General features: G+C 48.8%; 1 protein-coding gene across 2 annotated transcripts; it reads right to left on the bottom strand.

Annotated features, from left to right (window-relative positions):
* Nucleotides 1-1,339: 1,339 nt before the first annotated feature.
* LOC102689088 (fibulin-7) lies at nt 1,340-11,365 on the bottom strand. 2 transcript variants are annotated; one of them, XM_006641246.3, is made up of 9 exons: nt 11,205-11,363; nt 10,929-11,092; nt 6,223-6,379; nt 5,378-5,548; nt 4,748-4,873; nt 3,758-3,889; nt 3,103-3,240; nt 2,864-3,002; nt 1,340-2,431 (listed from the first exon to the last, which is right to left on the bottom strand). In XM_006641246.3, exons 2-9 carry the CDS (start codon nt 10,998-11,000, stop codon nt 2,071-2,073), a joined length of 1,296 nt encoding a protein of 431 aa, XP_006641309.2. In that variant the 5' UTR covers nt 11,001-11,092; nt 11,205-11,363; the 3' UTR covers nt 1,340-2,070. The 2 variants fall into 2 exon arrangements, with proteins under 2 accessions (XP_006641309.2, XP_015223444.2); XM_015367958.2 differs by lacking the exon at nt 4,748-4,873 and having other exon boundaries at nt 11,205-11,365.
* Nucleotides 11,366-16,587: the final 5,222 nt, after the last annotated feature.

Here is a 16,587-nt window from a genome sequence, read left to right as displayed (position 1 = left end):
TGTCTGGAGCCGCTGAAAGGGGGAGTATAAGTGAGAGGGGGGTGTGCTTAAGTAGTGACAGCAGAACTGAGAGAGAAATAGATAATGCACATTCTGTCTTCCATCTTCCCTAAAGCTGATTGAGTTCTCTACTCTCTGTTCTTTTTCCTACTTACCTCCCTTGTCCTTGGACAGAGCTATGTTGTTTATAGCCTGAAACATTGACTGTGTAGCTGTTCACTTGCTCGCGTGGCTGGATGGGAGTTCGGGCACTGAGCCACTGGCAGTGCACACATGAACGCCAGGACACTTCTAGGGGTCCTCAGCTATTGGACTGTGATGCCCTCCTCAGTGTCATTCTGCCCTGACCGCATTTCTGAGCCCTGCCTCCCTCTACCCCCTAATTCCACAGCAACTCTGCCACTAGCTTGATGTGTCCATTCGCTGTCCTCCAGCTCCTCACATGAACAAGTCGTTCTCCCGGGGAAAAAGGTCTTCAGCACTTCTGTGTTTCAGAGTTACACCCACACAACTTCTTTTTTAGTTCTGCTCCTCTGTTGGGCTCTCTGCGAGAGGAGAGCTGTGCTGTCTGACACTGACGTGCAACATTTCAGCTGTGTCCTCTCAAAAGCCAGCTCTTCACTGTGCCCCGCGCAGAGAGAGTGGGCTGATACACTCCTGACTACTGACAGCAAATCAGAGAGGCTTCATCTTCATCTGGCTCGAATCTGGGGGGAGGGGGGAGAGGCGACACAATGAATAAGAATTCCTTGCTTGTACATCATGCTTTTCGCCTCAAAGCCCCTCAAATGATCTGCTGCTGAAGTGCAGCCCTGGCTGGGTGATCCCCTGCAATCGCTGTTTCCTGATACCCCAACACCCCACTCAGGGGAGCAGGCGGAAAGGTGGTCAGTTGATTTAAAGGGTGTAGTTATGGAGACCAGGTTGAGCAGGCCCAGAATGGACTTTACACGGGAGACTGGGCTAAACACTCCATCTTTTACAAACAGCACTGTGTGATCTTTACTGAACATGTAGGCATCTCATCTGGAAGACCACACCTCCAGCAGCAGTGTTCCTGCATCCTGTCCCTAGACCATGGCTCGGAAAGTGTTAGTTGACCTTAATCACAGTATCTAATTGTTTGTTTTTGTTGAGGTTTAGAAAATCTGTGATCATAATGCTACTTAAGTTTCAGAACACTTGCTGGAAATCAGATTGATGTGCTATTCACTATTTTGCACCTCTCAAAAAAATACCTCATTAAGGTTTGTATTCATGTTTTGGACTGTTAATGTTGATAGCACACCTTAATCACATGGGTCACACCCTGCCACATGAAAACAAAACTAAGAACGCATAAACTATAAAATAAGCTTTATTCATTGAAATGCGTAACTGGAGTTCCTGCAGTATTGCTGGGAAGCATCAATCTTCTGCTGGTGTTGTTGTAGTTAGAATTACAAATGCAAAAACAAATAAAAAAAAACTACATCTGGTGAATGGTGACCAGGAACCGTGGGAGAGTTCAAAGGAAGCCTGTCTGCTCGAGTCAACAAGCCAATATCTCTGGTGAACCTGCATCCCACCGACCCCACGTTGCTTGAGGTTTATTTTTAAGTTGCACCCTGATGGCTACATTAACCTCCCAGCTTGGTTATTGACACGATCCACACCAGGGGCTTCTGTGGTTTGGAGATACCACTATCAACATTGTTGCCGTCACAGACAGAATGCATCTTCACTGCAGCAATCACTTACAAAACCCAATACACCTTTCAGAGTTTCATACTAATAAAAATAATCGCAGAATAATCGCAATCAGCTTGGTCACCTGGAAATGTAATTTATACAGCAGTGCCCTCGGACTGTGTGCTGGAGAGTACTTAGCTATCGCCTCAGAGGATTAGATCTGGTTAGATTAAATAAGAACTGTAGTCTGTAGTAGAACTTTGGCAATAAGGTCTTCCTTTGGAAAAGAAAGCTTGCATCCTGAACGGTACGAACGGAAAGATGGAGAGTATTTCTCACGGGGGTGGTTTCTGCCGTGAGCTGGGCTCCTCTGTCTGTGTGTCTGTCCGTCCTTCAGCGCTAGAAGTCATAGGGCGACACGAGAAGGGTGACCTTGGTGACGTAGCGGCCGAGCACGGTCCCCCTCTCCAGCTCGGTCATCTCCATCTCCGCGTCCAGCATGGCAGGGCCCTTCACCGGGCTGACCAGGAGCAGCTGGCCCGTGCGCCGGTCGGAGCGCTGGACGGTGAAGTGGCGGCGCCCCCTGCCTCCCAGCAGCCCGAAGCGCAGGCTGTCCCCCAGCACCCGCGCCGCCGACACCCGGAACAGCACTCGCGGCGCCGAGAGGTTGGACACCAGCGGCAGGTAGTGGAAGGACACGGAGCTGGGGGCCTGCGCGCAGGCCTGCTGGTCCACAGGGCAGGGACTGCGCTCACAGCGCCTGCAGGGACACAGCAGACGAGGGGGGACCTCATGACAACACCGCCCGGGCGCCCTCTGACATCCTCTCAGCGTGTCACATGTGTGTCTAATCTTTTTTGTGTGTTTTGTGTATTTTTAATATTGTCGAGAGCAGCGCAGTGCTCAGCGTTGGCCCTGGTTCAATCTGTGTGGAGTTTGTATATTTCCTCCCACAGTCCACAGACGTGCTGGCGGGATAATTGGCTCGTGGGACCACTGGCCCTGGTGCGAGTGTGTGTGCCTGTGTCTGAGGGCGGCCCATCCAGGGCGTACCCCGCTCCCCCGCGCCCCTGATGGACACAGTGGTCAGAAGAGGGATGGACTGGCAGCCCCAGGCGCTCGGTGTGCTTCAGTCTCAGGGCTGCCGGTGCTGCTGCTGCTCGGGGAGAGAGGCGGCGGGAAGGGCACTCACAGGGGGGACGTCTTGACGTAGGTGGCGTTGCTCTTCGGGCGGGGGCACTCGGGGCGCACACACTGGAAGCCCCCGTACGTGTTGACACACACGTCCTCGCGGGTGCAGTTGTGCTGGCGGCTGGCACACTCGTCCACATCTGCACACGTACGCAGGCAGCGGGGGAGACAGCCGCGTTAGAAAGGACAGGCGGCGGGACGGGGCGGGCGCGTGTTTCGTGCGCGGCGTGACCTGCTGACCTCTGCAGCGGCGCTGGTCGGGAGCGAGGGCGTAGCCGGCGGGACAGGCGCAGCGGTAGGAGCCGGCGGTGTTGACGCAGGCGTGCACACAGAGCCGCCCCGTCCTCCCGGAGCGGAACAGCTCGCACTCGTCGATGTCTGAAACACACATACTGACACTCGCGCGTCCACAGCGGTCAGGCGGCCACCCTGAGCCACGGAGCCTCCCGCGCCAGGCCGACTGCGTCTCTGGCCAGGGTTCCACACGCGCCTCCCTGAGCTTCACGTGAGACGGCGATTCTGCACTTCCCTGCACTTTCAGCCACGTAGAGAAACCGCAATGGCTCCGCTGCGCTGTCCTGGGAATGGGCACTACAGTGGTGGATGTAGTGAGTCCAGGGGCATGAATGTGATTCCCCCTGCATAAGAGCAGGAAGTCTTCCTGACTTCACCAGCTGCAGGTTTTGTTTGCAAGCACAACACCAAATCAGAGTGCACCATGCTTAGGCAAAAGTGACTTTTATGCAACAGCCAATAAACCTGGACCTGACTCAGCCACTGGGTGCTGGCAGACGTATTTCCAACCCTACCTGCACAAAGAGCGAGGATACCAGTCAGCATTAAGGTGCCGTGTGTGTGCAGAGGTCGGTCCGGTCGAGGCTGAGCTCTTGCTCACCCGTGCAGAGGCTGCTGTCGCGGCCGGAGAGGGTGAAGCCGGCCTCGCAGGTGCAGTGCGTGGAGCCCTGGAGCTGGGTGCAGCGGGACGGCCGGCTGGAGGCCGAGGAGGAGTTGGTCAGGACGCTCCAGTCTGCGGGGAGAGAAGACATGGCCAGCAGGGCCACAGGCAACGTCTCCGTGCTCATGCAGTCATATCGGTGCTCGTGGGTTCGGAGGAAGAAGAGATTTCAATGCTTTCTGATCACTTTGGGTTATTTTACTAACATCGTTACATTGTGCATCCTAAGCTAACTGCTAAAACCTGGCACCTGTTTGTCAGGTTCATTTACCCTTTCTCTTAACATGCCTGTCTGCAGAATAAAAATGCTACAGTCAAGGACATCAAAGCCAGCACAGCAGTGTTCAGCAAGAAAAAACAGGCTGAATGTTTCGAAGTTACTACTGAAGATGAATATAACTTTCTGTTGCTTGATTTCAGTGTGACAGACTTGTATCCTGTTCTTGCTGGGTCTAAGAAGCTAAGCAGGACAGGGCCTGGACAGTACTTGGTGAAAGAGCACTTCAGGAAAGCACATGTTGCTGGTTGGAGGACCAGTAGGTGGTGCTCCTCCCCCAGCACAAGGGTTCCAAACCAGTGCCCCTTGTTCTGTCCAGGGACACTGTGGAGGAGGGAGTGAAGTGCTTCAGATCAGATTTAAACAGAGGTGGTGATTGCTGGGTCACTAAAGATCACATGGCAGAAGAGCTCAGGGCCCCAGCAGGGCAACGCTAACCACTGCACCACTGTGCCACTAAAAAACATTCTAGTTTTTCTATTAAAAAAATTACACAATAATTCATTCAGGTTTTAGTTTGTTCCAGGAGCTGTCTTCAGCAAACAGACATTTTAATGGCGAAGGCCAGAGCGTGTGCCAATTGCATAAGTGCTGGCCACCTGTCTGTCTGCTCACTGACCTCTGGTGTCCTGCATGTGCCCCGCTGTACTTACAGGTCAGTGATGGGGTCTGGCAGTTGGCGCCAGTCCAGCCTTTGGGACACATGCAGATGTACTGGTTGACCTCATCCACACAGGTTCCTCCATTCAGACAGGGAGTTTGAGCACATTCATTTATATCTAAACAGAACAAAAGGGTTTTGAGCTCCCACTGAGACCAGAGGACAAAGGGATTTGCGCATTGGTGATTTCAGTGACCTTGATAAGTTTATAGACTGTCAGCCATCTAATGGTCTAAAGTAACATTAAGAATAAGACAGAATATCGACATCACACTGAGAAAAATGCTTACATGCTCAGGAGGGTTTTGTCCTCTGCCTAATGACTTCCTTTCTATTTTGTTTTGGTTCCATATATGGTAATCACAGTCTAGACAAGCTTACTTAGGGAATGGGTCTTATGAGATTATACAGCACTTCCAGCATGTTCATGGCTCTTAGGTCAGAAGACGTTTAAAGTGAGAAAAGTAAAGAGTTTCAGGGGCAGTTAGGTTGAGGGTTTGACACAGAACCTAAACCTTTTACACAAAGCCCAGCTGGAAAGAGAGTGGAATTAAATGAGCGACACTGTGACATTTAACAGGATCAACGCAAAGGAGACGGAGGGGACAGTCCTGGGACTCACTTGTGCAGGAGGGCTGCTGGCCACTCCAGCTCAGGGACTCCTGGCACACCCTGGTCTCCGAGCCCACCAGCTCGAACCCCGGCTCGCACAGGAAGTGCACCTCGTGCCCCACGGCCATCGCCTTCCCCAGTTTCCTGCCGTTGGCGGGTGTGTCCAGTGTGGGACAAGTCCCTGCGGGGGGAAGACACGGGTCCCAGGACAGCTGGCTACACCCACAGCAGGCGGTGATGAAGTGGAGCAGGAGGCTCATAGCGCTGAGTGAAGGAGCACCACCAGCCCAGTATATACTGCATCTACACACCCAGCTGTCACCGCACTGGCCAGTGCTGGTCTTCAAGAAATCAAAAACTAAACCCAGAAAATGTTTTACATCGGATTTGAGAACTTCAAGACTTTTATAAAATGCTTTAAAAAGGGCATCCTGTCTTTTGCTCCCAACAGTGCATTCATTCATGACCCAATCTGATAAGTTTCAGAAAAGACTCTTCCTGTGACCTCCCCTCTCTCGTTGCTAATTATCGTGATTGATGGTGGCCGTCTTCATGGTGCTGTTAGAGTTTTAGTGTAAGATGACATTTCCTCCAGAACTAATGTTACCGTTTCCTTCTAAAAAGAGAGAAGCTAGCAGCAGATTACAATACAATAATGAGTTGGCAATTAGACCCTGTCTGAGTTCAATCTAGAAGGGCTTTTGTGTCTTCTAGGACAATTTGGATGGAGAGAGAAAACATGTTTTGTGTAATAGTTGTGTTTGTATCCCCTGTTCCAGCTGAGATGCAGTTAAACACAAGGCAGCCTCACATTACTCTGCCCTGCCCCACTCTCAAATAGCACTGGGGACTTACCATTGCTCCTGCTGGCCAGCCTGAGTGCCGCGCCCTGCAGGAGGCTGAGTTTCTTCCTCAGCGTGCGCAGGCTCTGCAGATAGGAAGCCTCATGGGCAGACAGCAGCTTGTGAGCCTGCCGCAGGGAGCTCATCAGGTCCTGCCTGCTGGGACAGTCCTGCAGGAGGAGCACAAACACAGCCTGGGCACGGGGCTGCTTCAGGAGGCTCAGGGATGGCCAGCAGTTTTGTGGCGGGCTACGTACTGTACTACTGTTCTTCGTGGAAGAAGGGAAAGTGAGCCTGGTGGTAATGTGGGCAGGACTCACAAGCCCTGGCCTGTGTCTACCTCCATCTTCCTCCTCACATCAAGCAAAGGTCTGTACCCCACGGGACAGTTACTCCTGTCTTACCCTGTATGTGTTTTTTCTTCAGGGGTGTGCATTATAATGGATGTCCCCTGGCAGTTGGTGAACAGTTCTTTCATAAAGATGGACGTAGCAATTCTATAAATGATCATTTTTTCACATTATTATTTTTTTCCCCTTAGCCACAGATTGTTACAGGTTCACATTATCAACCATCCAGTTTCTAACCACCTTATCCAGTACCGGGTCACTGGGGAGCCAAAGCCTATCCCAGCAAGCAACAGGCACAAAGCAGGATACAGCCCGGATGGGACGCCAGTCCATCACAGGGCACACAGACACAAACAGAGGCCCACTCACACTAGGGCCAGTTCTACAGAAGCCCATTAACTTACCAGCATGTCTTGGGACTGTGGGAGGAAACTGGAGCGCCCAGAGGAGACCCACATGGGCATAGGGTGAACATACAAACTCCACCAGATAGCACCCCAAGTATTGAGCCCAGGACCACAGTGCCGTGAGGCAGCAAAGCTGTCCTCTGGGCCACCATGCCACCCTTTGATGATCATTTCCATGAAAATATGTGATTTTAAACATTTTTTAGGATATTTCTTAAGGATCCACCCCAGCTGGAATTGTCATTTTTGTCTTTCCACAAGGACTCACCAGTACTCACACAGCCCGCTGCTCACCCACCATTGAGCCCTTCGTCTGCAGACCCACTGCGAGCTCTGCAGCGACATGCAGGGGCTCAGCACTGATTGGAGGAGACGCCTGTCCGTTACTGATGTCACCAGCAGTCAGCAGGCAGCCTGGAATCTGTGCAGCTGTGCATTTGGCTGCAAACTGAGAGAGCTGACTGATCCTAACTATCCTGTGGGTTCTTCAAATTCAGTCAGAATGAAGTGACCCTTGAAAACACCTCTGTCATTCAGATGCACTTTACTGCACATTTACATCGCTGTAATGTGAAGTGCGTTTAAAGTAGCCTATTTTTCACCACTAGATTCCCACAAGACATGCCGATTAATTCTGTTTAAACCCAGCTTTCCATAAGCGCTTGTATTTAGGAAGTCTTTGGGTGTGCAGGAGAGGGCAAGGAAGAAAGACGCCATTGATCATGGTGCTGCGTGGGAGGACAATGAAACAGCCCTGTGTGTGTGTGTGTGTGTGTGTGTGTGTGTGTGTGTGTGTGTGTGTGTGTGTGTGTGTGTGTGTGTGTGTGTGTGTGTGGAGCGGCGGGGGAGGTGTCAGAAGGAAGTGGGCTCAGGTGACTTCTGGGCCAGTTTGAAAACAGGGTCTGTCTCTGAGCAGAATGGCCAGTCTGTGCTAACCTGCGCCAAGGGGCACCAGAACCTGAGCAGGGAGCTTCTAAACGCGGAGTGAAGAGGGGGCAGTGGAGTTTCTCTGTTCATCGCGCTGAAAAAAAAACAGGAGGCTCAGAGACGCCAGGCTGTTCCATCCCTGACGCTCCCCTGAAAAACAAACTTTCAACTGAGCTCGCACTGCAAAAGAACTCAGGATCAAAAGGACCCCAAAATAAATACGGATGTCGGTCTTCTCTGTTTATTTTCTACTTCTGAAAAGTCTGTGGACATGACAGTATGCCAGCCCAAACAGTGTCGAGGGTATGCTGAATGTTGTCCCGAATTAACAGGCTGTTAAAATTCTTCTGGCGCTCATGCCTCGCCGTAGCGCGGTGAGCAGGGAAACGGTTTGCCACTCTGGGCTCCTCAAAGGCGGTGAGCAACCAGAATGGTGGATGAGATCGGCAGGCTGTGAGGAAGACACCTGGGCTGTCTGACAGGCCCGGGTCAGGGGCTGAGCCCTTCCAGGACTATTCCCAAGGCACATACAAGCTGCATACAGACAGATGCACAAAGGACTGCCCTTCTTTATCTGAAACGAGGTTACTAAGATAGAAAATATTGACTTGTCAGAGATAGCTCTTCCATATTTTAAGAAGTAAAACTGACTCCTATTGCACAGGCGTGGTAGGCAGGCTCAGCGGCTAGCACTGCTGCCTTGCAGTGCTGGGCTCAGTCGTGTACCTGGAGAGCTATCTGTGTGGAGTCTGTTCTCCCTGTGCCTCCAGGTGCTCTGGCTTCCTCCCACAGTCCCACTCTCTCCCATATACTGTACATACAGGCAGGTTAACTGGCTTCTAGCAGAATCAGCCCTGGTGTGAGCATGCCTGTGTGTGTGACCCTGTATGGAATAAAGCACTTTAGAAATTATTATCATCATTATTATTATGACACCAAACAGATTCTTAGGTTCTCAAATTGAAGAAGACTGGGTGCTAGGCTGAGCTGCTGTGTTAGTGGGGTTTACATACTGATGTGGAGCCCTGCTACTGGGAAACCTCTGACTAGTGTGTGTGTGTGTGTGTGTGTGTGTGTGTGTGTGTGGTGTGTGTGTGTGTGTGTGTGCGTGCGTGCGTGCGTGCGCGTGTGTGTGTGCCGCCCTGGAGAGAAGGAGACTTTTAAGACAGCACAAGCCCTCCCATCACCAGAGCGAGCAACACAAGGAGCACTCAGACTCTCCATGCTCGCTGAAGCCGCCCAATTCAGACAGATCCAACCGAAAGATTTAACAGGTCGGGAAGATCTGTTTCTCTGAGTGCAGGCTGGATTCTGTGGCCAAGACCCTGTGAGGGGTTTCCTGGGTCATGTCACAAGCTGTTCCACACTGGCTCAGCGCTGTCGGCAGTACAGAGTCCTCCAGGGACTTGCAGAGACATGGTGCACTCCTCTATGTTGCTGAGGAGCTTGGAATGTGTCTGGTTAGGTGGACAGATTGGAACAGCCTCTCTGTACTCTCACTCCCCCTGTGCACCCACTGTGGGCCCAGGTTTGCATCTAATACTCAAACGCTTTGACTGCCCCTGCAACTAAGCTCAGTTGTCTTGAAAAGTGGAATCGCTAAAAAGACAACCTTCGAGTGTGGAGTTCACTGTGGGCTATGATCCTCCCTTAAATGCACAAATTTCACGATCTTCATCAAAAGTTTAATGGGTCCTCTGAGCTACATGACAAACTAAGTCTAATTTTTTCCAGAGATTTTACTACCATCACTGCTGTCTCCAAGACTTAATGAATCTAGCTCCCTCCAGGCTTCTGCTCTATTTATTGAGCTCCAGACTAGTGAAGCAATCCGCCCAGTTTCAAACTGAGACAGCTCTCTCACTGGTCAAAAGATCTGGAGGTGAAGGGCGCAAAATACTGTTATAGTTTCATTGTGAGAAGTATGTGTTTGATGTGTGATGTGGGAATCAGTGAGTGTGGTCTTCATTCCTATTGCTCTCGATCCTGCCTGCAGCGATTGAGGGGCACAGAGGTACTGCGATCACTCAGGCCCACCCTCACCCCTTGCACAAGAAGAGCCAGAGCTCAGGGTCTATAAATAGTTCAGGGTCTTGACAGTGTCAGGCTTGCGTGTGAGATTTCGATGCTCACTTGTTAAAATGTCGCTCTCTCGTCAGTCTGCAGGAGGTACAGAGGAGATGTTTTCATGAGGGCGTCTGTGATGGAGATGCCTGGGCACCAGCGCTCCCAGCTCACAGTAAACGCCCTGCAGACAGCGCCTCGTAAAGCCTGACATTCAATACTGATTTTCACAGGCCTCTTTTCAGCTGCAAATCTCTCCTAATCTCCTCCTGAAACACCAGAGTCTTTCTAATGCTTCCAAAAACTTTTAACGCTTATCAGAGTCAAGTGCTCACTCAGACCAGTGCCAGGAAACAGCAGGGGGTTTTGTCAGGTTTTGAGCTGAGATTTCTGTTTGAGCTGCTTGAACCAGATCTATGTCTTGTATTAATTTAATCTTATTCAAATTAGATAACTTTGTGAGATGCAATGTATTGTTTTGCAGACAGCAATGTGTAGCAGCACGAGATCTTAATTCAGCAGTATAATTAATATCTAGCAGGCTATAACACCCCATTAATATGCATCATCTATAAAACAAAGGAAACATTATTTAAGTGCATTGTGCATAAGAAAAAAACACTTTAAGGAATGTCTACAAATCTCTACATACAGTACAGTATCTTGCAAGCGATTTTGAAGTGCAGTGTTACTGCTGAGTGCAGACACAAGCCAAATAGAAAACGTGCCGGCATCTTCTGTGAAATGTTTGCAGCGGATATACCTAGCTCAGCCCTTCCATGGAGTATAATTTCAAACACTGTTTCGAGATTTTCACCTCATTTCTTATATAGTAGGCTCGGAACATGCAAAACGGGTCTTTGCAATACAAGAATGAAGTTTTTTTTAAAGCACATGCGATCAACGCGGTGTATCAACGCCTTTAAACGTGCTGAACTGTGCACTGCAGAAGCCGTACGACGAGCACTCACCTGTGGGTAAGAAGAGTGGATCAGACTGAGAGACAGGCTCAGGCTCACCATGACAACGTGCCTCCACATCATCTTCACAGGACTACACACGACCAATACCCGGTCTTCTCTCCCCGGAGAGCGGCTCCCGGCTGATCGTTTCTCTTCCCTTCCAGTTAATAATCCTGTAAATTCGACGAACATGAAACATAAAAGTCTTCTTTACAAAACAGAGATCATAAATGCTTTCTGAATAATTCATACATTTCAATTGCCTGAACTTAAACTCTCGTTCACCTTAGAAAGCGCAAGACAGAGCTCAGAAGCAAGACTAAAATAACTTAAAACATCTTCCAGTCGAGCTATCGCGGTTAATATTTTTTTCCCTTGCTCGTTTGGAAAGCACATGCAAAATTTCTCTCCTCATAAAAGCCGCCCCGTTGTGGTATTTTTAAACTTAGAGGAAAAACTCAATCCACCACTCGCTAGCGGATCATCTTACTTCCTAACTTCATGCAGAACAGTGGCGGGACGGTCTGCGATTCTTCATCTCTTTCCAGACAATATTTTAACTTTCCACACTGACCATTCTGAATCCTTCATAATTCCTGTATAAACGCGAATTCTATGTGGCTGCATTAGTCATTTCCTCATTTCAGCGAAAGTTAAGACTTCTAAAAAAATCTTCTTATTCATACAGCTCAGATCAGTACTCGATGATTAAATTAGCTAACCTGTAAAAACAAAAAAACGTTTTTTTTGTGACTGGTGGCGAAGCGCCCGATCAAAGGCAGGAAGTATTTCATTATCTGCATTTAAACAAACTATTTTTCTATCGCGAAGAGACACAGTGAATCCAAAACTTAGGTTAATGCAGCGTGTCCTTGATTGCAACGGTGATTTCTTTAATTAAAAGCTTGCGTATCGCTCGGTAAAGGGAACCCTGCAAACTCAAATCCAGAAAGAATCAGGGCAAGACGGCAAACGCATTATAGGGATGTGGCACTTAAAACCAATACAGGGGTCACATTTTCCTACATCTACCACTGGAAATTTAGTATAAATTAAAGATGGGATTGTGAAAAAATGTTTGGCCCGAGATTTTTTAGCTTCAGGACATCTCTGTTTTGGAGATTGCTGGGCACTCAATTTATAGTGTCAGTGCTCTTGGTTTATTTCGACGCTCGCTGAAATGACAGAGTGCGGCCCCGCATAAGCTGGGCGTGGGTGCTTGTGGGCTGGGGACCCACTCATTTCAAGCTCTGCTTAAGCAGCCGTCCACCGAGACGTGACAGCACACGCACGCAGCCGTCACTCCGGAGATCCTGAAATAATTCATTCATCCTCCAGCGTGCACGCAAACCGTCTTTCAGCAGCGCAGGGAGCTCCTGGGTGTACTCTCTGTTGGCATCTTCCTCGGTTTCATTTCGCTGTATTTTCGTACATAAGTTGCAAAAACCTCCTGGCACGCTTGTGCTTCTGGAACGGGCTTTGGAAAGCTGCAATCCCTATAAGGAGCAGGTGTATGTCTGATGATGGGCGGATGAATGAGGGCAGCAGGGTGACGCACTGGGCCCTGAGGTGCCGCCTGCGTGGAGGTCATATGTGTTCTTGGGTCTCCTCCAGGAGCTCCAGTTTCCTCCCACAGTCCAAAGACATACTGGCAGGTTCATTGGCTGGCCCTGGCACGAGTGCTTGTGTGCGTCTGTGTATGCGCTGTGATGGACTGGTGTCCTGTCCGGGGTGTACCCTGCCTTGTGCATGGCGCCCGCTGGGAGAGAGTTTGACTCCTGCGGGACTCTGACTTGGAAGAAGCAGTAGGAAATTGGATGGGTGGATAGGTCAGTGAATGGCACTGTGTGATAATAGCTGTTCACAGTGTGAGGAAGCATGTTGTGTAGCCATGAGAAGGACTGAGTTGTGTTTCTCAGGTAACACTGCTGTCTGTCATGGGCTTTTTTGAGGGCTGGCAGTAGCCGTAATGAAACATCCCACAAACACATACTTCCCAGTGATCACCCTTCATCATCATCATCTGCAACATCGGCTTCTCCCTCAACAGTGGCCATTTTGTTGTAAAATGTATGTAAAACAAACGTCCATATAAAACAGTCTGTCCGAGAAAAGCTTGGCTTATTCTCAAATAGCAATCTGCAGGCCCAGTCCTGCCTGTTCGGTAAAACACTATCATCTTTACTTGTTTTTAAAATATGCCTTTAAATTCCAAATGTATTTGCTTGTGGTAAACTCAATCTGCTCTTCATGAAATAAACACATTTGTGTGCAGAATCAACAACTCTGGTTATTGCTGTGTGCTGTGTTCCCCACTTGGAACATCCAAGGCTCTCATTTCACAGTACAATCCCTGTACACGGAAGGACTCTGCCCTCTGCAGGGCAATCCCAGCTCTGCGTTTTTCATAAATATTGAGTTATTTTGATTTATTGCAAACAAATAACTTTGGATACACATATGCCAGAACTTGAGTAGGGCAATAGGTTTCAAAAGGAATGTGAAAGAAAATAGAGAACTGATGAGCCAATTAGGATGCTAGTAATAATAACAATCATAGCTATGCAGTGGTGCCTCGAAGCACTGGGGCCCTGGGTTCAATTCTGGACCTGGGGTGCTGTCTGTGCGGAGTCTGCATGTTCTCCCTGTGTTTATAGGGAGTTTTGCCAGGTGCTCCGGTTTCTTCCCATAGACCAAAGTCATACCGATAGGGTAAATTAGCTTCCAGGTGTGTGTGTGTGTGTCTGTGTGTGCCCTGCGGTGGACTGGCGTCCTGTCCAGGGTGTGTGTGTGTCTGTGTGTGCCCTGCGAAGGACTGGTGTCCTGTCCAGGGTGTGTGTGTGTGTCTGTGTGTGCCCTGCGATGGACTGGTGTCCTGTCCAGGGTGTGTGTGTGTGTCTGTGTGTGCCCTGTGATGGACTGGTGTCCTGTCCAGGGTGTGTGTGTGTGTCTGTGTGTGCCCTGCGATGGACTGGTGTCCTGTCCAGGGTGTGTGTGTGTGTCTGTGTGTGCCCTGCGATGGACTGGTGTCCTGTCCAGGGTGTGTGTGTGTGCCCTGCGAAGGACTGGTGTCCTGTCCAGGGTGTGTGTGTGTGTCTGTGTGTGCCCTGCGATGGACTGGTGTCCTGTCCAGGGTGTGTGTGTGTGTCTGTGTGTGCCCTGTGATGGACTGGTGTCCTGTCCAGGGTGTGTGTGTGTGTCTGTGTGTGCCCTGCGATGGACTGGTGTCCTGTCCTGGGTGTGTGTGTGTCTGTGTGTGCCCTGCGATGGACTGGTGTCCTGTCCAGGGTGTGTGTGTGTCTGTGTGTGCCCTGCGGTGGACTGGTGTCCTGTCCAGGGTGTGTGTGTGTGTCTGTGTGTGCCCTGCGATGGACTGGTGTCCTGTCCAGGGTGTGTGTGTGTCTGTGTGTGCCCTGTGAAGGACTGGTGTCCTGTCCAGGGTGTGTGTGTGTCTGTGTGTGCCCTGTGAAGGACTGGTGTCCTGTCCAGGGTGTACCCTGCCTTGCACCCATTGCTTGCAGGGATAGGCTCCAGCTCCCCCGCAACCCTGAATTGGAAGAAGCGGTTAGAAACCAGATAGATGGAATAACCATGCAATGTCAATCATGGTTACATCTAACTTTGAAATGGTTATAGCTGGACTGAATTGGTCTCTGGCTGATCCATGATGGTTCATGTTCCTCCTGGGTCAGCTTTCTTAGTTTTAAGGGATTTTTCCTTTACACGACCTTAGGCCTTTAGAGAAGAGCTGAAACTGCTGGTTTCTGTTGTTGGAGTCTGACTGGCCTCTCTGCATTGCTGCTCTGCACCAGAATAATTCAGCTTTGCTAAGCCTGTCTTTCGTCTTTTACAAGGAAGAAACAAGTAAATAATAACGTTTCTCTTCCAAATTTCCAAGTCTGCAGATAAAAAAAAAATTATGCATGAACTGATATTCATTATAGCTAATCTGCTAGACTGGCTTCCTTATGGGCTCAATTTAAATATAATTTCTCATGTATTTATATTATTTCATACCTTTTACCCTTCTCTCTTGAATCATTGAGTGATTTTAAATATATTTGTGAATGATTATTAGTTTTCAGCTATTCTAGGATTAGTCATAAGAGATTGTACCTTAAAGAACCTATTTTCCACCATAATTGGAAACAGAAAATTGCAGCTGTAGTTAAAAAAAACCCATGCAGTGTTATAATCTAGTCATCTGTCCCTAGGACACCACAGAGAGCTGTTCTCATGTTTAAAATATGAAGTGCCCAGATATTACTTTCAAAAGAAAAGCAAACTGAAGAATGAACTTGTTTCTTAAAAGCTTTGCCAGGAGCTGTCATTCTGAAGTTCTCAGCCACTATTTGCTAACTGGAAAACCTAAACATGGGAAAGCTGCTGCTTGCGAGAAATGCCGTGTGTATTAACTGACCTCATAAAGCAGAACACCCGTGCAGGGATAACCAGGACTAGGAGCTCTCCACTCAGCAATTAAGCAGCCAAACAATTTTTTTGACAATTTTTTTGTGGTCATGGGGGAGCAAGACAGGGGACACCAGCCCATCACTGGGCACACAAAGACCACACACACACACACCAGGCCCAATTTCCCCAGAAGTCAATTAACTCACCACTGTGTTTTCAGCCTGTGAGAGCACATTCAAACTCCATACAGACAGCACCCCAGGTCTGAATTTGAACCCAGGGCCCCAGTGCTGCAAGACAGCAATGCTGACCACTGCACCAGCATGCTGCCCTTTGGGACAACATCTGAAAGGCAATTTAGCCCCCACATCATCGAATATCTCCATGTCCATGTTTGCTAAATGCTTGGTGTTAAGTATTTAAAGGGTCTCAAAGATGTAGTTCTTTCTAGGAATCCCTAAATATCATTACTAATGTTAATTACAATGGAAATTATCCTGTTTGAACTGTTCACGCATCTTCACATTCTGGAACCTGACAGGTCCTATATAACTTGTCTCTCACCAGCAGTGTAGACATTTTACCTGCAAGCCTACGAGACCCCGTGGTTAAAAGACAAGACTACAGAATAGCTGTTAAAAGCAGTGGGACTCATTTCTCCATAAATAGCAACATAATGTTCCTATGTTTGAAACAAGCAGAGTTGTCATCGTTACAGGAGGTTCTGAACTGACCAATGAAAAGCTGTAGAAGACATTTCTGAAAACAAAGTTGCCCATGACTGAATGTTAAAATCAAGGTTTTCCTTTGAGGTCAAAGAGGAAAGATCCACGTGAGTTGAGGCACAGTCTTTGGATTTTTATATACAATAAGTATGATCCCAGTAGTTCTGAAGGCATGCCCATTAGTCCACGAACAAAAATCTTTCAAAATGCATGATACTGTATCTCCTAACAGATCTCTAAAAATAACTTATCAGGATGGATGCCAAGCAGATGTCTTCTCAGCTCAAGAGGCTTTTATTACAGGAGAAAGCTTTCCACTTCATTGTTGGGTATTTCAGTGAACTGTGTTTAAAAGACACAAACCTTTTTCCTTACCAGGACTGTTTTATTAAACATCTCCTTTGAAGAAGTATTGACATTCCTAATGTCATCCCTATATACACAGACCACATGACACAGTACACTAAAAATGGCAAATGTATCAGATCTTATAGGACAGCAGTCTTGTCCTGAAAGCAATTCCATCTGCA

The sequence above is a fragment of the Lepisosteus oculatus genome, chromosome 20, assembly GCF_040954835.1.
Source record: "Lepisosteus oculatus isolate fLepOcu1 chromosome 20, fLepOcu1.hap2, whole genome shotgun sequence".
NCBI lineage: Eukaryota > Metazoa > Chordata > Actinopteri > Semionotiformes > Lepisosteidae > Lepisosteus > Lepisosteus oculatus.
This window is presented reverse-complemented; position numbering and strand designations above follow the sequence as displayed.

What these genes read in the sequence shown, in the direction of transcription:
- LOC102689088 (XM_006641246.3), bottom strand. Translation starts at nt 11,000, where the DNA reads ATGATGTGGAGGCACGTTGTCATGGTGAGCCTGAGCCTGTCTCTCAGT. An exon ending in TCCACTCTTCTTACCCACAG is followed by an intron (nt 6,380 to 10,928) that starts GTGAGTGCTCGT and finishes CTCCTCCTGCAG; the next exon opens with GACTGTCCCAGCAGGCAGGA. An exon ending in TACGTCAAGACGTCCCCCCT is followed by an intron (nt 2,432 to 2,863) that starts GTGAGTGCCCTT and finishes GTGTCCCTGCAG; the next exon opens with GCGCTGTGAGCGCAGTCCCT.